Source organism: Dermochelys coriacea, chromosome 7, assembly GCF_009764565.3.
Source record: "Dermochelys coriacea isolate rDerCor1 chromosome 7, rDerCor1.pri.v4, whole genome shotgun sequence".
In the NCBI taxonomy this organism is placed as follows: Eukaryota; Metazoa; Chordata; order Testudines; family Dermochelyidae; genus Dermochelys; species Dermochelys coriacea.
Window position 1 is genome coordinate 63838628 of NC_050074.1, and position 26393 is coordinate 63865020.

The following is a 26393-nucleotide window of genomic DNA, read 5'->3' on the forward strand; positions in this document are numbered from 1 at the left end:
GACCGTGTATCCTTTGTCTCATACAGTTCACTGCTTAATAGTTTGCTTAATAAGCTAGGATTAGAACTACTATTTTTTATTCCTACCTGGATCTGTTTTGTTAGAGACCAGTTTCCATAGGGAGATTCAAGAACTGATACTGAATATTTCTTCAACTTGAAGGGCAAATATTTATAAAGCAGAGGTCTCTTGTAATAAGTTTATAATTAATTAATTTTTAGAATCCCGAGCTAAAATAAAGTGCTGTGCTTTTATTAATAGAAGATGTGGTCTCAAGAACCTGAGGTCTGGGTATCGAGCACCCAGATTCTTACTAATTTTAACATAGAAAGGAAATATGAGGCATAGAACTGAAGATTAAGTACATTAAGGGACAGATCTCCTAGTGCTATCTTAACAGAAGATAATATTCAAATGTTTCACTCTAATAATGGATAGTGAAGTACATTATAATCAGAGTTTGGTGTGCTTAGGACCAAGTTTTGACTATTATGAATAAGTCTGCACTGAGGCAGGTGAGGCAGTGCTGCCCCATCCGAGATGTGTCTAAAAGGGCCTGTGTCTATACTGGCATGCATACTTGGTTATTTGACTGTTTACATGCTCATGCATTCTCCCTATAACTGCACCAAGTTTCCACATGTGCTGGGCATGGGTATAACACTGTATACATATGTATACATGCGTCAGCACTGCTGCTGTTAAACAACATTGCTGCTACCGTTTCGGGGTGATATCCCAGGATTCTGTGTCAGAGGGAGACACTCTAGGAGCTGTTTTGCTGTCTGTACTTGATGCTGTCTGTTGCCTTCAAGCATTTGCTGCTGGCCTTTCTGCTTTTGTCTCCCTCCTACCAAAATGCATGGAAGACATGGAGCAATTGCATGATGATATGGTTCTTCTCCTGCTCCTTAGTGCAGGACAAATGTTTATGCAATGGAGTAAGTGATTCGCACATGTTGGATGGAATCAGGGCAGAGCTTTGTGAGATGCCAAAGACTGCTGGCTTTGAGGGGAAATAACAATTCATTTGGCTCCCCTGGAACAGATATGGTGAATGATGGTATTGCCACAGTAAGTCCATGGGTGGACTGTCTCTTCTAATGCTGGAGAACCAGCCTGTTGTGGTGAGATGACATGGTGTGGGTGACCGGCAGTGGGTTCATAACTTCTGAATGAGGAAACGGATCTTCATGAACGGTGTGAGGAGCTTGCACCAAACCTCCCGTGCCAGGTTCAGGGAACCTATACTCATGCAGAAGCAAGTGGCTATTGACCTGTGAAAGTTGGCAAAAACAGACAGTTATTGGTCTGTTGCAAACCACTTTGGGGTTGGAAAGTCCACTTTTGGGGTCATGATTGTGCAGGTTTGCATGGCAATTAACACTGTGACCTACCCACAGATGGTCGCCATAAGAAGAGTTCCAGAAATAAATGCTGGATTTCAGAGGATGGGGTTTCCAAATTGTGCAGGATTATTTGTGGCACCCATATCCTAAGACTTCACCCACCAGAAAGGTTGCTGTTCACTCATTCTGCAAGGCTTAGTGGACTGCCGAGGCAGATTCATGAATAAACACATAAGAAACAGTGGAAAAGTTCATGACACCAGGTTGCTGAGGAGACTGGGATTGTAACTGAAGAGGGAAGAAGGGACTTTATTTCCAAGAAACAATATGATTCTCCTTTGTGTCTAAACCACCTCTTATATTGGGGGACTCCACAACCTGTTCCTGACTTGGCTAATGAAACCATGCGCCAACATTGGTGACCCTGAAAAAAGGGAATTCAATTGAAAACTCAGTAACTGCAGAATGGTTTTGGAGTGTGTATGTGGTAGACTGAAACCTTGTTGGCACTGCCTATGCACCTGTCTAGGTGCCAGTGTGGCCAACGTGATTTATATAATTTTTGCCTGCTGCACACTAGATATCCAATGTTTGGGAGAGTTAAGAAGAAAGTTTCCATCCAGAATGGGCTCAGCACAAATCTGGTTTACAAACTGAATTCAGGCAGCTAGTTCCCAATCTTATGCACACAGATCCTGAATCCCACTGAGCAAGGGAAATCATGTATGCACACATCTTGCAACAGCAGGGAGGCAGAGGATGACATCTGCCTGTGCTGAGGGACATCTTCCCACCATGTGCAGCTGCTGGAAAAGCACATGAGGGAACACTGGCACATACTTCGTAGCTTACGAGGCTACTACGAGCCACTACGAGGCTTCGTAGTTGTGTGAAGATTTTGTTCCCCTGTAGCTGAAGGTCATTAGCTGTTCATTCCTGCTACACATTATAGACAACTATAACAGAGCACCTCCACTGGGGTAACACTTTTGGGCTGGGTTTGTGCTGTGGAGGATGGTGGCTGTGTTGTAATGTGATCATTGTGCAATGCTTTTGTCTTAACTGTTCTTACTTGTTTACAATCCTCTGTTTATTAGGAGCACTCTCCTTATAAACATTTCCTTTGAGGGAGTGTGCACCCATTTTTTTTTACCATTCCTTGTCAGCAGTGCTAACTACCCTTAGCGGCTGTTATGGAGCACTAGTTGCTACTAAAGTTGCAACTGGTCAAGGTTCGTGGGAGGGGAGGGGAGAGGAGATGAGAGGCCATATAATCACTGGGTAGTGGTAGATGCTGTCTTTGCCTGTATTGTTACTTGAATTAGGTTTCATTTTTCTGCATGTGAACTAAGCTATAAAGACATTTTATCTAGCCATTTTCTGTATTGACTGAGTTTCACTAGCAGTGCTTTCCATAAGTACAAATCACAAACTGCATTTTCTCCATCTTTCCTGTGTGCTCGTGGGACTTTGGATATTTCTTAACCTGGAGAGAGTTGTGAATGCAGGACAAACAGAAAAGTGGTTGCAATATGATGGTACCATATAGTTACACTATTCCAATTAATTTGTTGTGAATCATGGGCCCAAACCAAAAATATCTTCTGTTCATCATACTTAGGAAGGAGGGACCATACACATGTCAAGGAAAATATAACATTTATTAAAAGTCCTATGAAATGTGTAACTAAAAATGTATTTTAAAGAATGTGAAGCAACAAAACATAACAGGACTGAATCTGTGAACAGCCAAACGTTAATGTCTCTATACCCATCTCCTTGTACTCCCCCTGACAAGGGAGGAATGATGGGGGGAAATGTTTCTGGGGACAAATGGAGACATCTCCTATGCAGTGTTTGTCATGTGCACAATTGGTGGGGTTCAGGATTGTTGTTCCCCTCCCTGCAAGGGTTTTGAAGGGCTAGTGGAGAGTGTGGTCCCAGGACTCCTGCAAGCTCTTTCTGGTCACTCTGAGGTTAGGTCCTTTGCCTCAGTAGTATGCTGGGCAGCATCTGGCGGAGGGTTGGTCGTTCACAGACCGGAGCAGTGGCCAGTGGCAGCAGGTGGACCCTGAACTCATTCAGCCACCAATTTTATCAACCCCTTCATTTGGGAATGCTCCCTTTGCCTATGGTGTGCCTCTTGCTCTATGAACTGGTTCATCAGTATTGCTTCCTGTTTAAGAGCCCAATCCTCCCATGCTCTAAGGAACTCAAACTGCTCCTGGTTTCTCCTGTCCATCCTGATGATCAGCTCCTCCAAGGTCCTTGTCTGTCTGTCTCTGCAGTTTCTGGGATGCTGTTCCTGCCCTCCCAGTGGAATGGTTTTCTTCCCTCTGAGGAGCTGAAGGTCCTGCAATTCAAAGACAAAGGTAGCATTTTCCCAATCTTTGGAACTAACCAAGAATCAATCAATCTCTCTCTCTCACTCACTCACACAAGTTTGCTGTAAAGAGCCACAATTCTGATACTTTTCAGTATTCCAGGAATGCAACTGTTAGCTTATCCTTCTCAGTAACTTTTGTAGCCCATGAGGAAAGAGTAGAGGCTATTAATGATAGGATACATGTACTAATGTTTTTAAAAATGTAAAATGTCCATAGTGTCTCAAAGGAGGAGAGGCAGTTCCTTCCAGCGACTGTTACCAGTTTGCAATGTCGTCTTCTTTAAAGGCTTGCCAAAGTTTGGAGAAAATTGCGGTTTTCAAGGTACCCGGAATGGAAAAGAGAGTTAGCTTTCCAGTCCTGTGGGGATCTGGTAATCTGTGCCAGAGAGATGTTTCTGCTAATGGTCATCTGGAATACTGTGTGCAATTCTGGTCTCCCATTTTTAAGAAAGATGAATTCAAACTGGATCAGGTGCAGAGAAGGGCTACTAGGATAATCAGAGGAACGGAAAACCTACCTTATAAGAGGGGACTCAATGAGCTTGGCTTGTTAGGCCTAGCCCAAAGAAGGTTGAGTGGAGATATGATTACTCTGGATAAATACCAGGGAAGGGGAGTAGTTACTGAAGTTAAGTACCAACGTTGACACAAGAACACATGGATATAAATTGGCCATCGATAAGTTTAGGCTTGAAATTAGCCGGAGGTTTCCAACCATCAGAAGAGCGAAGTTCTGGAACAGCCTTCAAAGGAGAGCAGCAGGGGCAAAACACCCAAACTGGTTTCAAGACATAGCTGTTAAGTTCATGGAGGGGATGGTATGAGACTGCCTACAATGGCATGTTGCCGATTTGCGACTGCTAGCAGCAAATATCTCCAGTGGGTCACGGGACACTAGACGGGGAGGACTCTGAGTTACTACAGAGAATTCTCTCCCAGGTTTCTGGCTGCTGGGTCTTGCCAACATGCTCAGGGTCTAATTGATTGCCATATTTGGGTCAGGAAGGAATTTTCCCCTTTGTCAGATTGGCAGAGACCCTGGGGTTTTTTTTACCTTTTTCTGCAGCATGGGGCCTGGGTCACTTGCTGGTTTAAACTAGTGTAAATGGTGGATTTTCTTAACTTTAAGTCTCTAAATCATGATTTCAGGACTTCAGTAATTCAGCCAGAGTGGTGGGTGAGGTTCTGTGGCCTGCAATGTGCAGGAGGTCAGGAAGATCATCATGATGGTCCCTTCTGGCCTTTAAGTCTAAGTGTTACCTCTTTACATGTTGCTGAATGGAGGGGTTTGGTCAGCTATGAATGTGGACTAAGCAGATTTGTACTGCCATTGAACCTCAAGATCCAGAAGGAGTTTTTGCTACACCAGAAATTTGTTGAAATATGTTTACAGGACCAGGAGGCAATTGAACTGGAAATTGATTATATTCTCTGTTGGGCCAAGGTGGGTGAGGTAATATCGTTTATTGGACCTACTTCCATTGGTGAGAGAGCGAGCTCTTCTTCAGATCAACACTACAACACTGCATATGTTCTCTTCTAGCATACAGTGTTTCTGTGAAAAAAGAGATGCGAACCATAAAAACCACCCACCCGGGGATCACCAGAAAATCTTGCCCTTGTGCCTGCCAAACAACAGTGAAATGGACAGGGAAAGAAAAAGACAGTTTCATTTCAGCCTCTCCACAGCAAAGGGACAGTGGACTGTGTTTATCCAACTGCCAGCCTGGATAATAGGCACCTTTATCAGAAAAAGTGACAAAAAAAAATGGGACTGTCCCTTTAAAAATGGGACATCTGGTCACCCTACTCCTGATGGAGGTGCAGAATCACATGTTCCTCATCTTCTTTGTCTTCTGGGGGTCCCTGCTGCCTCCTCACCTTAACCCTCATCAGCATCAGACAATGAAGTCAGTGAGGTTGTGCAGGGGATTGAGAGTCACTTCATGCTCTGCACTGGGAGCCTTTGACGGCACCCAGTCTAGGTTGTCCTGGAAGGGCCCTTCTGGAGTGACTGTTGGAGTCTTCCTCAAGTGCTTGATGTGTTCCCAGCCTAGGGCCGAAGACTGCTTTATGCCGGCCTGCTCCAGCCTTAGTGAAATTTCCTGGTACAGGTGTATGTTCCTGCCATCCAGGAGAAGTCAGAAAGGACAATGTACTCCAACTGCACATTGATCAGCACCCATGTATGGTCAATGAGCCAGGCAGCTGCTCTCAGAGTAGGATCTATTTTCACTGGTTCTGATCCAAAGATTGCAGTGGAAAACTGTTCTGATGTAGTCAGCATAATTTGTTACTACCAGTCAAAACCAGGGCCAAAGGCACCTTTATAGATTAGGTAAGGATCAGGAAGAAAAGGGTTCAGTGCATTGGGGGCTGAGGCTGGAGGACTTTAGAAACTTGAAACCTGGTACACTCCTCTTACCCGTCGACACTGCACTCTGGTATGGATATGGGGCTGTGCCCCAGCCTGAGGCATGTACTTACTCACACCCCTCAGACATACTAGTTAACTCCACTTCAGACTCAAGCTTCTGGGGTTTAGATACAGACAGTAGTGGTGGGGGGGTTGTGGCACAGGTCACATGCATGGATGTGGATACAGTCTCTGCTGTAGACATAGCCCTTGAGGACCATATCAAATAGGTATAGTGTACAGGCTGCATCAGCCTGGAGATACAGCTGGCTTTTCCTCCCCCCTTCCTACCTTCCCAATGAGTTTGCACTCTCATGGATGCCCTTAAGTTTCCCAACCAACCCCATCCCTCCCATAGTATATATGTCCTGGCAAATATGAGTTGAGTATGAAATGAAGGTTAATTCATATTAAGGCTGGAGGGGAAAACCTAGTGCTCTCAGCATGACATTTGAAATACTTAGTTTCCTGGAATCACAGGATTGCTAAACCCTTCTGTGAAAGATAACTTGAGTTCCATGGAGTTTAATCTGTAGGAGGTCATTTGGATTAGTCCCTCAAGGACTGAGAAGATTGTCTGCTCTGCACGGATAGTAAAGATCAGGGTGTGTTTTTTATTAGTTTTTTGTAATCAACAAGATTTGCCTTGGCATCCTTAGCCAAACTGTTATGCTCTTTTGCTGGTTGTCAGTCTGACTGTTACCGTCTACTCCAGAGATAGCTGCTTTCCATTGATGATGTGATTAGTGTATGTGCCAGTGTATAGTTTAAGGTGCCCTTGGACATCATACATACATGCATGTAAGAAAGTGAGAGTTTGTTACATTTCTAGCTGAGAGAGTTCTATGATGATAATTTATAACTTTGTTCTATTGTGAAATTGAAACCTCTAATGCTTTCTTATGTGCCAGCTCCAATGCCTCTTTTTAGCATTTTTCGAAAGGGCACAGGGCAATATGCCAATAATGAGCTTGGAAAATATGTATGAAGTTCCTGATAATATGACATGATTTTTCTTACTTTTGCTCTTTTTCATCTTAATTAGTCCCAGCAGGAAGGATTGATTTTTAAAGCCTGGTAGCTAACATCTGTTGGTATTCCTGGGGTCATTCTTACATTGTCCTATGTTTGATGTTTCTTGTAAAAGAAGATGCATTTGTTCATATTGACATTAGTTGCCTCTGTATCTCTCAGTGGTGCAGATGGCCTGTGAATAAAGACATCAAGCTAATAGGCAAGATGACAAGCTTCAGTAGTGCTGGCGCACCTCATGCTTAAAAGGCAAGGCAGCATAGATTGCTTTTGCTGTGAAGGTCCTCGGTCTACGTGTATTAAAGCATATGGAATCAGTTAAAAATGCAGAGGGATCTTGGGAAATGAATAGTACCATGAAAATCCCCAATCGAGTCTATAAAGGTTTCTCCTCTTTTGGACAATATGTTACATTTCCGAGAGTAGCAAAGCATAAAGTGAAGTACATGCATATGCATACGTAAGAGAGACCCCCATTTTGTTACAGATATTCAGAATGTGTGTTTATTTTATAATTCAAAATAATGCTAAATGGTTTATACATGAAATTCAATCTGCCCATGTGGTGATATTAGGAGAAAGCAACTGGTTATTTGTATGTATAAAGAGTCATTCCTAAATACAGGAACGTTTGTAAGCACGTGTCTTCCTTATTATTAAAGTATTATTATGGGGGTGTTTGTGGAGGCATGTCATGTAGTCCCAAAAGTGGAAAACTTATTTTCCCCTGTTCCCCCACTGAGATTTAAGTTACTCTATGGAGAACACACAGAAAAGACTTAGCATTCCAGGCAAATTTAGCTGATGATTTTACGTGGTAGAATAGAATATAAAAGCAAGAAATTCAAAGTAGACTCCAAATATAAATTTTGTAAAAACAAGCTTTTGCAAAGGCTAACTTCAAGAGACATTGCTAAATGTCTAAATTAAAATAAAAACTAAAAATGATCCTCAAAACAGTAGGAATAGTTTTTCTTGAAAAGGAATTACTTTTCCCTGAAATGTCTGCCACACACTCCTAGCAGTATCTTGCTAATTTATGAAGGACACAAATCAAACTTCATCTAAAACAAATTACAGTATAAACAAGTGCAACTGACAAACATTTGTCCACCGCAAGTGAAATGCAGAAAGTGAATAAACAGCACAAATACTGAATGCTACATTTTTATTTTTAAAATTCAATTCCAGTAATTTAAGATGTTACTAGTAACATAGGTAAGAGGCTGCTTCTTTTTGTTTTGTTTTTTTTATTGTGAAGTATAACTTGTCAATGTCCTTTTAAGATGTTCAGGTGTCCAGTCACCTGAAAAAAATCCCCATCAAGCTACAAACCCTAAAAAATCAAATTTATGAGTCTAGCAAAAAATGGGAGGGTAATACGGTTTGTTGAATGTGACCCAAGAATATGTTGGTTAAGGATATGCTGTTAAGCATTCCAGTCTTCAGCCTTATTTTTCAACTGTTTAGAACTCATCCATTCTAATTTCTTTTGTACAAAACCCTAGCACAGTTTCTTAACAGCAGATGATTAAAATATATTTTTCAGTTACTTTATTTAGGGATGAGTAAAAACAATAATATTCTTGAGCCTTTTTAGGTGTTTTCAACAGTTTTGAAGCAAAAGTCTGTATGTGGAAGAGTTTGCCTGTATAGTAGTCTTCTCATTAGAATGGATGCATGCTATGTCTATAAGTGTGCATGCATGTCTATAGTGCTTAATGATATGTAGTATTGACATTAGACAAAGGAGTCAGTGTTGTACTCCTTTTTTACTTCCCCCTTCATTTCAACAACTATGAGACCTAGTGATTGAGCATCAACTTTGTGGCTTTCCTCTGAGAACTCCCCTGTACAAACACAAAGTTATCAATAAATGGGACCATTTTCACCTGGAAACAGTCCTGTTTTATTCTTAGTAGCTTGCTTCAATCTATTGTAATCAGGACCAGGAAAGTGAGCCTGGTTATGCATAGATGAATAAAAAGCACACATCTCTTCTGTGAAAAATAGACCCATTTTCAAGCTAGTTAAAATATAGTAACTTTAAATTGCAAGCACTTGTGTGGTTTATTATGATTATATTGCACACTTCTAAATATACCCATTTTACAGACTGATAAAGTGACAGAGTGGTTAGCAGTTATATTTTCAAAAGCTTTGTGTGTGCAGCTACCCATAGGAGTGCTTATTCCAGTAGGCAAATGTTCATAGGAGATGGCTGATGACCAGGACACACACAGCACATTCCTGCTGCAGAAAAAGTCTGTACAGCTGGACTGGGTATTGGCTTTGCCCTCAGAGATAGGTGCCCATAGTTGCCCAGACAGACATGAATACTTGCAGTTGGTTCAGGAAGGTACAAGCCAGGAGATGCTAGCAAAGGTGGTCTCCTGTCAGACCTCCATTAGCTATTGGGCTAACCATGACAGATAAAAAGCAGCAGCAGCTAAGGCACATTGGTGTCCAGTCTTCTGATTCCATTGGGTGGTTTCTACCATGATGGTCAGGGGCCTCCAGACATCTTGCTGCATCAACCTTCTTCTTCCTTACCTTTCGCTAAATGGCCTTCTTCTAGTTGTTTTATTGCCAGCCAGTTTGCCCTTTGAACATGTGCTGTGATCCTTCCTCCTCTTTTAGATCTCCTTCAGAGTTCTCCTGTGGCGATCCATAACATTGAACAGGGCAGCTGTTTGCTCTCACAGTTCTCTCTGAGCATCATTCATCTCATGGGAGAGGCCCTTTTTTTAGAGCCTTTACTTTTTCCTCATCAGAGAACCTCCACCACCAGCAGTAGCACAGGTCTGGCTAGACCAGGCATCCTCCTGCAGCCTGTTGTGCTCGGGAATAGGTGAGTTGGTGTGTATATGGTGGGACTATTTTCATACGTTAATAATTCATTAGCTTAGGTTGATGTGACACATGTTAGCATGGCCACCTAGCCTTAGGATGCTGGGCTTTTTTGTGCCCAGATTTTGAAAATAGTGTCTATTGTGTGGCAGTGCTGCAAGTCTGTGGTCTTGAGCAGCCCATGATCAGGTAAACTATGACAGGCACAAGGATAGCCCCTGACATCCATGTGGTGAATGGAGCCTAGAAGCAAATGAGGGCATGACTGTTGAGTAGCCATATAATGAAGGTCCCCCTTTGGGGAAATACCACCCCTCAGGAATTCTTCAAGTGCCTTTTGCTTGATAACAGACTCTTGCAAGGTTTTTGGTATCACTGAATGACACCACTGCTGTGCACAGCACTGGCCTGATTTTCAGTCTGCCAATGAGCACCCCTAAGTCTTTGAAAATAGACCTTTTCTTGAGCAGACAAAAGAGCCAAAGCCTACAAGCACCACTGTTTACCATTCATAATTCCTTGGAAATGTAGAGCTAAACAATTTGACCTAGTTCATTCAGTGATGTAATAGGAATGTTGGGAAAAGAACACTGGAACTCAGAATGCTATTTCTCTGCTCCCGCCCATAGGCCAGTCTCCCCATAGATGTACTTGATTGTACATATCTGTACTGAAGAGTCTATGGCCATATACATATCTATTAAATAATATGGTTGAATGTGTATAAGTATACTATATATAATTATACTCTTGTTTCATTTGAAGAAAGCAAGATGAAAAATAACTGTGATTAAGACTGATTGCAAATTACTGTTTTACTTGTAATGCTCAGCTCGGTGTAATGAGTGACTAGATGTAGGTGCAGTTTTTCATTCTAATACAGTCAACCCAGTAACTTTGATTACAATGTAGCTTTTTGTCTATTGATGTACATACTGTTGCTCCTTCCTATCTTGTAAATTTCTGCCTAAAACAGGCTCTTTGCAGAGGACTGTCATCCCACTCAGAAGGAAGTCTTCCCATAACACACCGTAGCTTTCCTTTGGGTGTACTGGTTGTGACTGGGAAGTAAGTGAGTGGGAGGTGGAGTCTGTATGTCAAGTAAGAACTGCATAGTTTTGTTCTTTATATTGTTTGAATGCCAAAAGCGTGTTTTAAGAAGCTTAGTAATACAAAGAATTACCTTGTTCATTACTGGTGTTTGAGCAATATCTTTCCTTATGGACTGGATATGTCCTCTTCTCAATAACCCGACACATGCTCTCAGAATTTTGCATTTCCCCACACAAAGGTCTCCTTTTAGGAGAGCACATTTTAGTTTATATTGGTTTTATGATTAGGCTATGGTGTGTGGGTGGTGTGATAAGATGGCTTCAAAATGTCTTGAAGATAAGAATGTTGAAATGAATTAAGTACACTGTGGTGTATGGCATATGGGGGACTGCTACTCTGCTAGTGCATGTTATGGGGCAGTCCCTATGGCTGTTGGCCAATGCCCTATTAAAGCACTGAGCCAGGGTTAATTCCATGTCTCTTCACCCAAACATGGTGGTGATGTTTCTCCTAAATGGGAAGGTGGATCCAAGCTTTCACTCTTCCTAGAGCAGCTCTGGTGGCACCAGACTTGGATGAGAGAGGAGCCTGTCTGGCACCTTCCCATGAGAAGTACTTGTCAGGGATCAAATTGGGAGGAGAGAAGGGGGACGGCTCTTCCTCGAGCCCTGCCCCTAAAAATAAGCTCAACTTTACTTGAGATTTCAGAATGAGACACTATTCTTAGTAGATTGTGCATGGTCTTTGAGCTCCTCCCACTCAGTGGTGTTCAAATACTTCAGTAAGCTCTCCAGTCTCTCACTGCTTTCTTAGTAGCCCCACTCCCTTTTCTCCTTGGCACCTTCCCCATACCTTTCCCATCTTGTATGCTCCCTTGAACTTCTCCTCTGCTCCCTTTTCCCTGCTAAATGGCCAAAAGGTCAATGGCAGCAGCCATTTAGAAAGGTCAGTGGCAGCAGCCATTTTTGAGCACAGATCCAGCAGCACATACTAGACAGGGTCACATCTGGGGATGGAGTCCAGATCGAAGTTATTGATAGTACCTTCTCTGACTTGTCAAACAGTGAGACACCGGAGCCTTCTCAGGTAAATACCAGCTACAGAAGGGATCTTACTGTGGTGTTGGGAGAGATAATATGATGACTCAAACATAAAAATTAATTTACTGGGAAAATAACTCCCAGGAGAAGACTGAAGTTTAACTGGAGAATAATTCACATCCATAATGTCAAAGGCCACCTGTGAATTGCATGGCCTAGTAGTCCCTGGCCAATGGAAATATTGTCCTTTGATTTCTTGGGGCATGTTAACCTAATTGGTTAGAGTGAATGGTGAAGTCACAATTGTGTTAGATTACTATTTAATAACTGAGGAGGAAACTGGATGGCTTGGGGATTGATAATAGTATAAGGAGACTTTCATTTCCAGGTGACTTGTTCAATTCCAACACAGATTGGGAGTAATCGAGTCCTGTTGTTATAGTTTCTCTGTGACCTAGTGGGTAAGATGTATTGGTTACACAACCCACCTCTGAAACTGACACTAATTGGAATATATGCTGGCAATCCTGGGAAAGAGAGCCTGGTACTGAATTCCCTCTCACCAGTATAAGTAAATGAAGCAACTAATTTATCTAATTTAGTGGGATCAGTCTAGAGATCTGTGAAATGTGGGTTTGAGTTTTGTGGAGATTTGGCTGACCTTGTTTTGGAGGGGTTCTGATCACAGAGGTTCACAACTCCTCAGTTTTGCATTATTATTTTGGATTTGAACAAATCTCAGAATTCAAACTCTGCTGAAACAGCCAAATGTTAAGATCATAACCAAGCCACAGAATTGATGCAGTAATACTAATTACACACGCCAGTTTTTAGGACTGGAAACCAACGTTGGGAACATATAAATAGGGCCAAACAGCAATGTCCCTGCTGTGAGAAGCAAAAGTGATTGATCAGAGCAGATACATTTCTAATAATATTTTCTATATCAAAAGATCAGTGGATATAGTTGCTTATTTGTGCGTTCCCATCATGAAAGACATCTTGGCTGCTCTTGAGAGTACTTTTCAACTATGCATTTTTGCACTTAATCCCCCCATTTTGCTTCCTCCTAATCCCTTCATTAGTAAAAGCTCTCTCTTTCACTCACTCATAAAACCCCTTAAAGTAAGAGGCTGTATATCACCTAACAGCATAGCAGTGTTTGGGCAGGCAGAGGGGAGATAGAGCGAACATTCCCCTTGCTTGCTTTCTGGCTTGGCACCTTATCCACAAATGTCCTAGAGGCAATGTGATGAGGGTAAAACTATGATGTGCCACCCATATTTTAACACTTTATACCTTCCATGTTTTTCTAGCTGTTTACTCTGCAGGATACAAGTATATCGCAGTTGAAATTGATGCTACTGGTGTACATCACCCTTTCTGAAGCAGACTTTCTATACACTACACTTACTGCCTTTTAAATGTCACAGCTATTGAACAAACAGTGAAATAATGTGTTCAGAAGGTAGCTAGTGCTACATTTGTTGCAAATTTTGATAACAAATGTATTTAGCAGGCTATTTGCACTTGATTGAATTCCAGGTTTATTACTATTACCTTTTAGTTGCTATTCCTCTCCAGTACCCATTGTACCCATTATGATGATGATAATGTAATTAATTTTAGTTAGCTTTCAGTTTTTGCTAGTGTGAGACTTCTTTCACATGTATAAATATCTGCAACATTGCATTTGTGCAAAAACTATGGAAAATATTCCACTCTAACTACAGAACACCTCAACAATTCATCATAGTTCCAATTCGGTCTGCATTTTGGAATCAGCACTGTCTTTTTAAAACTTGTTTTCCTCCACAAAGTGTTTGTGTAAGCTGTTAGTAAACTGCTTTTATTTATCTGCATATCCACAAATTTTATTCAGGGTGAATTTTGAATTGAAGAGAAGTTTGTTTGGGTCACCTGGTGAAAGCTACACAGTATTTCTCCTGTGATTATGATAGGCTGAGCCTACCCTGTATAATCAGGAAGGTCGGTTTATCTGGTTGGTGTTCTGGGAGGGTTTTTTTAGTTAATTGAGCTCCCTAATCCAACTGAAAAAAAATGAGGGGGATCATTTTAAAATCTTCTGAAGGCATGTGTATTTGAGATTCTGACAAGTTGTGATTTACTACATTATTCATGCCTCTAGTTAATAAGAATTGTCTCATTTTCTATTGTGGATCATATAATAATTGTATCCCAGGTTTTCAAGGGAAAAACTAGTTTCCTTGCTATCAGTTCTTTGGAAGGAATCAGAGCTGAGACTTCAGTCCTATTTTCCATTCTGGTGCACTCAGTGAAACTATTTGAACTATGAGTGCTTCAAAGAAATTCGACCATTGGGAAAAATGATTTTATTCCAAGCTAGTTCCATTTTAAGCTTGTAATGGTCCGTGAACTATGCAAACAGGTTCTGACACATACAGTGAAGCCATTTCAAATGAACTTGGAAGAATCTAACAGCCTTAGTCCCTGTCCTTAATAAGAATAAGGCTTCATTCTCATGTTAAAACCAGTACATTAGCGGAAGTGTATGTTTACCACATCTGTACTGGGTCTTGTGAACATGCCTCAAGCACATTATGGCCTTGTCTACACTACCACAGTAAGTTGACCTAAGTTACACTACTCCAGCTACTTGCAGGAATTTGCCCACTTATACTAAATACTATTTTCTTTTTTTTTTAAATGTGAGTTTTTTAAATTGAAGTGGAAAGGATGATCTCAGTGGACCATATCCCTTTTATTGACTGTAAAAACCTTTTTCATCGCATTTGCCCAATTTATCTCATGTGCTTTAGCAAATTCCAAACACATCTACTGCATATCAGAAATTTTCATATTAGCTTTTGGGAATTAGTTAAATTTTTGATGCTGCATGTTGATATTGGGGTCAGATATCCATTCATTTTGCACTAATGACCAGAATAATAGTTTTAAACGTCCAAGTATTTTTTTGAGGTCAGTGTGAAGATTTCATTGACCTGACAGGTAAATATTGATGGAGGTATGACATGTTTTCAGATACCTTTAACAATACAGAATGCACTGCACTAATTTGTCAGGTGGTGGTGGAATCTTTCCTTCTATAAACACTGCCTGTTTAACTAAAAATAAAAATTAACAATGTGATGCTTAAACAATTAACTTACCTGAGTGTCCTGGAGGAATGTTTGATGTTAGAAGTGAATAACAGTGCCAGTTACGGACCTCTGGCATTAAATGGATAAGCATTAAATGTTCTGACTTGTCATGTGATTATTCTCAGTAGGACTGGAAAATTCCATGTTTGTAACAATCATTAATGGAACATAAAATGTGCAGAACTATTGTATAGTGTGAGGGAGAATATTATCTTGGCCACCTGTGAGGTAAGTGATAAAAGCTTTGCAAGTGTCCTGGTTGGACCACATTTGAATAATTGCTTGATGTAATATGAGTTCATTAAGACTTGAATCAGATTAGTCACCTGGCATACACATCTGATGATGTGAAACCTAAATTAAATAGTACGTTTTTGTAGGTGAATAATGAATGCAGCATATTTGAGACTGAGGTGGTGTTTTTCATAGGAACCTGAGTTACCCTACACAAAATAAATAAAACGTCATGGATTTCTTTAAAAAGCATTCAAAACAAGATCTTTCTAAGGGTCCTACTCACTCAAGCAAAACGCTAATCAGCTTGTTAATAAATGAGATGGCAAGTTGCAAAACAGTAATTTGAAAGGGGACTTCATCTTAAGCTTTGGGAAATTTTTAGGGCTCAGTCCACATTCAGTGCAAGTAAACCTGGGTTGATCTCTGATGGGAAAAGTGCAAAGCTTGGTAGTTTTGAGTAAGTTTAGCTTTGAGATTTGTGCATTTTTTTGAACCTGCAAGTGAAAAGTGTGTGTGTGTGTGTGTGTGTGTGTGTGTGTGTACACCAAACTGAACTGAAACCAAAAGATAATATCTCAGCAAAAATATTAGAACAAAAAAGATAGGCTTTTATAGAAGAATCTATTAGTGGTACAACTGTGGTTTAGTTGATTGAAAACACTGATTTCAGTAGAACTTAGGTGACCTTTAACAGTCTGGACCATAGTGCTTTCCTGCCCCATCTGTAACATTGGGGTGATCATACTTAAGTCTGATATACAAGTTATACTGATATACAAATAAAAAAGCCAGATTATTTTAAGGATTTTTTAAAAAAATTATAAATGCAAAGTATTTTTATATTTCTAGTTTTCAAGTTTCAGGCAAGGACCTGAATTATTTTCATGTGTTTCCTTGATAGCATTAGGAAATGATAGCAGAAAGAAGTGAGCCATCAGTCTTTTCAGTTGATGCAGTACGTTCATATTACTGTTATGCTGAAAGCACCTTTTTATTAATATTAGCATCTATTTTACAAAGGTAACTTCTACTTTCTTATCATTCCCCATCACTGGAATCCAGAATCAGCTATAAAGCTGTTAAGCTTTTGCTCAAAATCATCAGACGTTTTCTGTGATATTTATTTGTTTATGTATAGCCTCCAAAGGTCACTGCATCTAGTTTCTCTCAAACTTGTTTTCAGCCATTCTACAGTATCTTCAGTCTTGTTGCAAAGGTAAAATAGAAAACTTTGGATCCCTGCATAAATAGCCTGGACAGTAGGAAGTTCAATATACAGTAACTCAGAAGCAGTATCCTCTGAGAGCCAGGAACATAACCCTAACATTAATCAGGGGGGAAAAATTAAATTGTGGGTGCTTATAAAAGTGAAGAACTGAAAGCACTGGATAGAGCCAACCAGTCAGTGTGCATTCTTCTCCACCATCCACCCCCACAGACAGTTATGTCAGGGCACCGCAGTCCTTAACCCGCATCTCTCCTACTGGTCACTCTGTTTTAAACCTTAAATGCCACAAACCTCATTTTGTTTTTTAAACGAGCATGTGAATGAAGGCTCTGAGTTGCCCAGTGCCTCCTTTTAGGCCTCACTGACTCGCAGAACTAAACATGGCTGAATGAAACTGTTGTCCAACTGCCAGTTTCACAGTGGGATAAATCATGTAAACACAGATTAATCTCCTTTATTGATGTAAGATGTGAAAAACCAAGTTGGTCATTTAAACATTTTAAGTTCCATTCTAAACATTTCTGATGCTATAGTGGCACCATTGGCGCCCACTGTAGCGAAGGTCTGTGGCAGCCTTTCAGGAGCTTCAGAAGTCATCTGTAAAAATTCTTTCAGGGCCAAAACTTCCCATATAAGGACTTAATAGCTTAGAAGCAGCTGTGGTTTTTTGATAATATTTTAATGATAAGAATATTAATGCAATTAAATTGTAAAGACAACAGGGAAGGGGTTTAGGATTTCTGGTCATGTATGAGCATAAGGAATATTGAAATTAGCTATCTTCATACTTTTTTATACTTGTAGAAAAATGTGCTCCTTAAGTTCCCAGATACTATGGTGAAGAATACAGCAAAAGAATCTATATAGAATTAGGATAGAACTCAAAAAATAGGAAAACCAAGTGGACAAGTAATAAATAAATAAATAAAGAAAGTATTTTAAAATATTTTCTATCAGGCAAAAGCAGGGTTTGACATAATAAGGTTTGTATATTAGCTATTGCACACAAAAATTAATATTTTCTAAGGAATTTCACATTTTGTAGTTGTCGTGGCCACTGGACTAGTACTGCATAATAGATCTATCTTGCAGTACAAGCAAGCCACTTGTGTTCTGTCAGCACATGATCCACTAGTAAATGAGTTTTGGAACTTAAAATTTCCACTATTAGATCAGATAATTATTTCTTCAATTCAAATTCCCTGCCTCTAGCATTGTCAAATATATGAATCTTGACAGAAAGGCTATAAATAAATTAATCCCCGTAGTGCAGCAGGGCTAGTGTACAAAGCTGTGTGTGAGGTAAACCTCTTTCTTAAGCCCTGAAGCATGAGATTTGGTTACAATTATCTTAGAATGCATAACTGCAAATAGTGTTATTGGTCATAAAATTATCCAGCCTTTTTTAGAATCCAGCTACAGTATTTGACCTCCTGTGGTGATGAATATGGACAGATAAGAGATGGATAGTGGCTTTGAAAGTGTTCTGGCCTCAATGGTTAATAAATAATTTTCAAATGTAGTGTACAAACCAAAATACATGTTTACCCTAGCCCATATTAGCTCAAAGAACTAATTAGCATTTACTTTTCCATAATAAATAATATTTTATGGATGCAATGCTCTCCTAGACTAAACCTTAAGAAAAATATAACTACAAAAAGACTTCAACCAGAAACTAAACAGATTGTAAGCTGGAGTTAAAAGCATTTCAATAAACTATCACCCTAAGAACCATAAATAGGACATTATAGTAATGCCTAAGGTATGATTTTAATAGGGTAAATAATATGGGCTGTATCCAGCAGTCCTAACTATGTTAAAATTTCAACAGGATTTTAGTCTGAGTTAGTACTGCTGCATTTGGTCCTATATCTTTATAAATGCCCCCATGCATACAATAATAGTGGTCAAAGTACCTATTTTTGTCTTTTAACAAATGAATTGAATTTCTACACATGAAAGTGAGGGAGCAATGACAATGTTTTTAGTGCCTCCCTCTCTCCCCAGTTGTCAGTGAAAAACTAAAAGTGTGCAGTAGCCATTCTGCTGTGGTGGCTGCGCTGCACCCTAATGGAATGAGACTGTACCCAAGAGACTGTAGGACTGAGCAGATTGCCAGGTTGGAGAGTCAGAAGGAATTCTCTTCCCCGGGCAAGGTTGGCAAGATATCCAGTGGATTGTTTGGCCTTCCTCATAGCAAGCATTCTGTAGGCCAGGGTATCAGTTGATAAGGTGTAAGGACAAGATTTTTAAAGCTGTATATTTAGAAGGGGAGTTCATAATTCTGTCTGTGGCAAGTGAGGGTGAGGTTTAAAGGAACTAGCTCCCAGAAGTAACATGAGTAAGAGGCCAACCCAGAAGATAATTGGTGGACTCTATTAGTCTTGAGGGAGAAGGGGAGACCTTAAGTCTTTGTACAGAGGTAGCCTCAAGGAGGGAGGAAAAGAGGATTGAGATGTGGGCTGAATCCCAGAGGTTAGCCTGAAAGAGCCAGAACTGATTTTTTAATTTAATTTTCTTTCTTTGTCATTTAACACCACACTGGACCCAAGTAAATGCCTCTTTTTTTTTTTTAGGCAGAGGGAGATTGGCGCACTCCATTAAAGTTAATAAAGTTATAGCTTACTGCTTTAAAATCTATTCCTGTGTCTGTTTCATTCTCCCATGTGTTCAGATATACCCATCTTGTTTATAGTGTGAGTTTGAATTAACATTAAAGAAGCTGAAATATACATAAGTCGAAGTGCAAAATTATACAAGACACTGTCTCTTAGGTAGGTAATACATACATTCAGTAACATATTATATGTTTTTCTTTCAAAGTTAAATTTTTATTATAATAAATTTTAATTGTTTTCCGTTGTCAAGTCCTCTATATGCCCCCATCCTATGATGCCCTGTATGACATAAAGCAGGAATTGCTTGTCAGCCTTAGTTTAAAATTTCCTGGCTTTTTATTGGTTATGTTACAACTATAATATTACTTAAACATACTGTAGGCATCCATTGCTTTTTATGAGAGAGAAAAAAATCAGACTTCTGCTCTGTGATTCTAGGCACCCCTGTATTTACACCCTACACGCTATTGCAGTAGTATTTGTACAAAATATGCTTTGTGTGTTATCATATGACAGCTACTAACACACTGATTGACTAATGTAATTGTAAATCACATGTTCACATGCAACATCCCTATGTGTGATGTTACTAGAACATGTTTAAAACCAGACAGCCTAGGCTAGATAGGTAAAGGTGATAAACAGGTCAGTCTTAGACAAAGGAATGTGGGTTTACCTGAAGTAGTAAACAAAGCTATCAAGCTAAACCAGAGGGGACTATCCCAGTCCTGAACTCAAGAAGTAAAGAATGAATGTGGCTAGTGTACCACAGAGAAACACAGGAGACTGAATCCTCAGGAGGCTTCCTGACTTGAAAGACATTCAGAGCCAGATTACCCATTATGCATGTGCCTAGGGGTGCCTAAAAATCAAATTTTGCCACTCATGGGTCCTGCGGGGGGCAAGGCTGGCTGAGGGGAAGACAGCCCCATGCAGCCCTGCTGGAGCACTCCTTGCTCAGCCCAGTGGACAGTCCTCACCTCCCAGCAGGGCTGGTGAGTGTGGCTGGGGGCCAGGCACGGGAGAGTGGGTCTCGGTGTGTGGGTGGAGGTGTGCTGGATAGTGAGGGAGTGGGGGGCAGTGGGGGATTTGTGTGTGGGGTGCTGGGAAGTTATGGTAGGTCTGTGCTGGAGGTGCTGGGCAGTGTGGGGTGTCTGTGGGCAAAGGCATCCGATGAAATGCATCCGATGAAGTGAGCTGTAGCTCATGAAAGCTTATGCTCAAATAAATTTGTTAGTCTCTAAGGTGCCACAAGTACTCCTTTTCTTTTTGCGAATACAGACTAACACGGCTGCTACTCTGAAACCTGTGGGCAAAGGGGCATTGCAGAAGGTCAGCTGTGGGGGGGTGTTCTGTGCTGAAAATGCTGTGCCTAGGGGCGCGCAAGGTGTAAATCTGACCCTGAAGAAATGCCTTTGGCAATATAAGGAACAGACTGAGACTCCATCTTTATCCTTCACCTTGAGGAGACAAAGAAGCCAATCAGTTTAATCTCTGTGATGGGTCCTGCCAAGGGAAAGGAGAATGAGGGTAAAATAAATCATCTTGAACAAAGAGTGTATCTTGCTAGATTGTGTTTTAGACTTTGATACATTTTCAATTTTATTTGCTTGTAGCCACCTTTATGTCTTGTACTTGATATCATTTAATCCATGCTCTTTTGTTGATAAACTTGTTTTACTTTTACCGTAAACCAACTCAGTGCTGTGTTTGAAGGGAAGGGTGTATTTTCCCCAGTTAAATTAATAAGCTGTAATGTACTGACTCTTTAACAGAGCAAACTGAATATCTTTTGTGAATGCACAGTGGTAGGGGCTGGCATTGCAGAGAAACATCTCTGAAGAGCTTAGAGGCTGGAGTTCACTGATTTTTACCTTCTAGGTGAGCTTTGGGCTAAGAAAGCCTTGAGGAGTTTGCTGGGGAGGAAGACGGACTGGTGTGGCAGAGAGCTGGCACACAGTCTAATTGCCTGGAAAACACACACTTGCTAAGTCAGAGAGGTAACACCATGGCTCGCAGAACTGGGGTATCTGCAGCAATATGTTGCATGCTCCTAGCAATTTGCTATGCAGCAGCCCGTCTGTCAGGAACATGTGAGCAGCTTTTTTGAATTGAGCATGTGGAAATTAGCAGATATGTTTAAATATGATATTCACTTCGCTGTGATGTTCCTGTGTATGCACAGATTCTTTTTAAAGGACAAGATGAATGCATTCCGCTCCTGAGTTGTATATATCTTGTGTGTTTTTGTCAGCAAGGTCTTCCTTTATGAATGGTAGAAATGGTTTAAATAAAATTAAAAATCACCCTGAACTTCAATCCTAAAGTCAAACATTTTTAGAAGCTTGGGAAAATTTGGTGAAATGTTTCCTTTTGTTGTAGAACAAAAACAAAACCAAAAAAAAAGGGGGTGGGAGAGAGAATTTCATCCTCAAGTACCATGAGTGAACACTTGTATGTGGTGACAACAGAAAACTACTGTCCAAAAAAATTGTGGAAGAGGGAGTTTGTTTGGCATTGCCTTTCTGACCAAAACCAGGAAATCATAGAGTTCTCTTACAGAGGGGCTGATCTGATGAGATGGCTGACCAGAATAAAGATGTTTAAAACAGCATTTTTCTGTTTATGTAATTTTGCACTCCTCCACCTCTTTGAGGTTTGCCCATCATTAAACTTTGAGACTCGTTAAAGCTTGAGCTGTTTTATCAGCCATTAAATCTTGTAAATAGTTAAACTGAGCAAAAAAACCACACCACAAGTCTTTCATTGAGATGCGCTAATTAAATAAGAGCAGGTGCATAGAGATCTGAGATAGTGCAGTGCTTAGGTTGAGCCACTTTGTAAGTCATGCATCAGGTATTTTGTTTAATTTAACAATAGCGTTTAGCAAGAATCTGTTTAAAAAAAATTCTACTCTGTGTATGCACTTAACTCCTTATAATGGGGACTTTTCAAAACACAGGTATTGAGAAAAACAGTCTTCTCTGACTCTCGGAAGATAAGAACTTCCAGATGGGACAACTTGTCAAAGTAGGCCACATTCTGAGCCACAGACAAATAATCATTTAGCAGATGGATATATTCTTCAGTCACTAATTATCTGCAAAATAATTTAAAGCAGCATTTTTTGTCATATTTTAGAAGAGCATTTATTGATGATGATAGACACATTTCCTTGTAAACTTTAAAACTTCAGCAGGCCCAAAGGGACACCAAAAGAAGTAGATGCAAACATATATACAAATACTTTGTTCGCACCATAAAATAAAAAATGGAGTCACATTGTTTTTTTCCTTTGAGATGGTTATATGAACATTTGCATTCAACATGCCCTTTAGAAGGTTGTTGAAGCAATAGAAATACAAGTGTTCTGGACAAAATATCTTCATAGAAACATTATAAGTTTATATACCATAAGTAGGGTAGACTAATATTCTACAGTGCTAGTCAATGGTGGTAAACATTTTGGATCTCATTCATAAAAACAGGATGCATACCAAGTCTGAAAGTCAGGATGTGGAGAGCACTGTCTTGAAAAACAGGCACTTTCTCTTCAATAAACTTTCTTTCTTTCTTTCTTTCTTTCTTTCTTTCTTTCTTTCTTTCTTTCTTTCTTTCTTTCTTTCTTTCTTTCTTTCTTTCTTTCTTTCTTTCTTTCTTTCTTTCTTTCTTTCTTTCTTTCTTTCTTTCTTTCTTTCTTTCTTTCTTTCTTTCTTTCTATTTGCTAGGGTTTAGGCAAGTTTACAGCAAAAATCTTCATGGTAATTTATTATGGTTGCATGAAGAGAAATGAATATTTTCCATCAGATTAGTGTTTCATTTTTATTCTTTGAGATAACCTTTAATATCTTATTTTCAGTCATTGTGTTGCAAGCCAACAGCAAGAACAGAAGTGAATCTTTAAGTATGGCACTGTTAATGAGGCACCTCACCATATGACCCTGCTCTCAATCCGCAGACTGCTTCTGGTACTTCTAAACACCTAAACAATCTAAACACTCCCTTTTTCTTCCTCCCACCAAATGTAAAAATTATACAGCTATGCTTTTCTTTTGGCCAACTCCAACTGCTTTGGATCTGATTGTTTGTTTTTAGAATTAGTGATCTGAGTGCAGTTCCTAGTGGACTGCTATACATGCTGCAAACTGCACTGTTATTTAGTTGCAGTTAAACGCCTGAATGGTCATGGGGTCTGAATTCCTTCTTACCTGTACATCTATTTTCCTGATTAGGGTTGGGGCACAATGGTGGAGTATTGTGAGGCAGTTTGTAGTGCTGCTATCTGTAAACTGCATCTCACTTGTTGGCAAACAGAGGACAAATCTTACTTTCCATCTCCATCAATCTAGACCCATTCCCTAACACAGAATTCACTTTAAAACATTTACATAACGTAGCCAATAATTGTTTCTCACTGATGATAGTATGCAAGTTGGACTTAAAATATTGCATGGACTACTGACAGGACTTCTCTAGTAGCTCAGTTAAGTTATAGGATGATACAGTGATGATACTTTGTATCATAATTGGCAGGTAATGATAGTGATTAGCACACAAAACTTCAAGTCAGGAGTTAATGCAGTGACACCAACTTGTTGTCTAGGCTTGAACAAGTCCCTGAACCTCTTTGTTTCACCACTGTAAAATGGGGATAATATTTATTTATCTTACAGGGCTGTGAAGCTTATTATAATTAGTGCTTTTAAAACACTTCTTGAATTTCGTATGAAATATGTTGTTGATGGGTAAACTATCACTCTAGAAAGTTTTGTGAGTAGTAAAAGACCCAGTAAATTGGGAGTCTTTACTCCACAGATTACTCACACTTGAACTGGTGAATACAATGCAAAGGGAGGGTTGGGGTGATTGATTGTTATTGGGCAGATCCTCCGCTGATCACCTTGTCTCCATTGAAGGGAGCAGAGCTACACCAATTTATACTAGCTGAGGATCTGCCTATATTTGAATGGATACAATGAGTGTATATCAGTCTTCAATGTACTTCCTTATCAGTTTCATTATGGATTATTCTAAAACTTAATTTTTTGTTACTGAACTGTATACGTTTACAATAGTCTGCAATACGAAACACTAGAGACCAAGAGTGCCCTCAGAATGAATATGGGGATGACCAGCTAATCTTGAAAAACATTATCTAAGAACAACCCTAGGTTAGTAGCAAAAGTTCATTATCTCTGTACTGAGCTTGGTTGTCATGCATGTATCAGTGAAGTTAGAGATGAGGAAGAGTAGAGTTGAATTTGGGATCTTCGATATTAGTTCAACTTGAAGTCTGGTTGTCAGAGAAAAGGGCTGCCAGTTGGAATAAACAAAAAGCCTTTCTCAGGGCTGATAAAATGTGTTGGAAGTAGCAGCTAGATTAAAGCCTTCACCTCAAAATGAATACAGAAGAAGCTCTTTTCATGGCTGAAGAGGAGATTCAAGTTGTCAGCAGCCAGCCTGAGTCTGGCAAACGACATAATGCACTTAGGGCTAGAGAACTTCAATTAGAACACTCTTCAGGCTAAACTCAAGTTCTCGCATAGTCTACAGTCATGATGATAACGCATTGACTGGCTTCAGTTCTACCAACAAATATTGATATTAACTTGGACAGGACTTGGTGTGTGTGCATGCTGCACAATAAAACTCTACATTGTTATCAGAGCAAAGGCTTCAGTCTTGTAGAGTGACATAGGTAAAGTGGGTCATACATTCATTGTAGAAATGCTCAGAATTGTGGGAGGATTCTACTACAAAAAAGTCGTTAAGTAACTAATTTCTGTATATTTTCTCTTTCCTTTACAAGGAAAGCATTGCATCTAATTATTAGGTGAGAATATGACTTCTTATGAAGTGAACTGGACTTGGCAAGATTTGGAGATGGATCCAAACTGTTATTACTTCTTAGTTTCATGTCCAAAGAGTTTTATAAAAAGATAACTCAGTTCACAAACAGCTCTTCTGTCTTGTAAAATTAATTATGAAGAGATGTCAACCAATGATACACTGTGAAATAAGATATATTACTTGTGAAATGCATTAGGATTCAATCAAATGTGTGTTTTACAAACAATATGTTTTATTCTTCTAACAGAGTCTGATGAATTTGACTTTGAATGAAATTATCCAGTAAAGTTTATTCCAAGGGTCATGATTTTCGGGTAACAACTTGGATTTTTTTCTCATTTCCCTCATAGCGTTTATCATACATATAGGCTACTAAATCTAAAATTGAATAATAATTTATTTCCTCTTCTCTATAATCCACCATATTGGTTTGTGCTTATAAAGTAAGGGGCACATGAAATTAAAGGGATTATTTCTTATCTTTACTATCTGCATCAAAGTACTTTTGACTGGTGGAGAGAGTGCTTTCTTCAGAAGTACCATGTATCAGTGTGTAACCTACTACCACAGCCAGAGGCAAGATGAACCATACTTGACTGACCAATGATTTAATTCTTTATGGCAAATCCTATGTTCCTGTAGTTAGTCAAGTCATATTGTGGTGAGACACTGTACATGCGCGTCTCCAAATTATTACATCATGCAAACACCCTTGCTTTCCAATCCTGAGTTATCTTTTGAAGATAGTTTTTGTAGGGGTGAAGATCAGGCCACCACATTTATTTTTCCTTATGACTGAAGCATAATTAGTCAGTTCACAGGCGGTTGAAATGAACTCTGCCAAGGTATTTATAAACCTTCTCATATACAAGGTGTGTAAATACTTGAAATGAGGAGAAAAGTCTGAATGTTTAAAATTGTACATGGTACTATATTGATACCATTACCTCCCTGAGATCCATACATATCTCAGCTGCCAACTTTGTTTTCTTCTAGCCCAATCAGTGACACAAGAATCGAACAGAATGAACATTTTTGTTTTAGGTGGTATGTTGGCTGAATATATTTGAGGCACTTTGGATGTGAAAATCACTATACAAGCGCTGAGTATAGTTATTAGCATGTGTCTTTCAGATTTTATTTATACTATTTGCAATGTCACTTAGGCAAAGCTATCAGGAAGTCTCC

At 39.7% G+C, this 26393-nt stretch overlaps 1 protein-coding gene across 4 annotated transcripts in view; it reads left to right on the forward strand.

Moving 5' to 3' along the window:
* LRMDA (leucine rich melanocyte differentiation associated) overlaps positions 1–26393 on the forward strand; it is a 959691-nt gene that overhangs the window by 613816 nt on the left and 319482 nt on the right. Inside the window, exon 6 of one of the 4 annotated variants that reach the window (XM_043518074.1) lies at positions 23215–23310. The exons of the other annotated variants lie outside the window; for them this stretch is intronic. Coding sequence (XP_043374009.1) covers positions 23215–23259 — 45 coding nt within the window. The 3' untranslated portion in view covers positions 23260–23310. Of the gene's footprint in view, positions 1–23214; positions 23311–26393 lie in introns of those variants that run through there. 4 annotated transcript variants of the gene reach the window in all.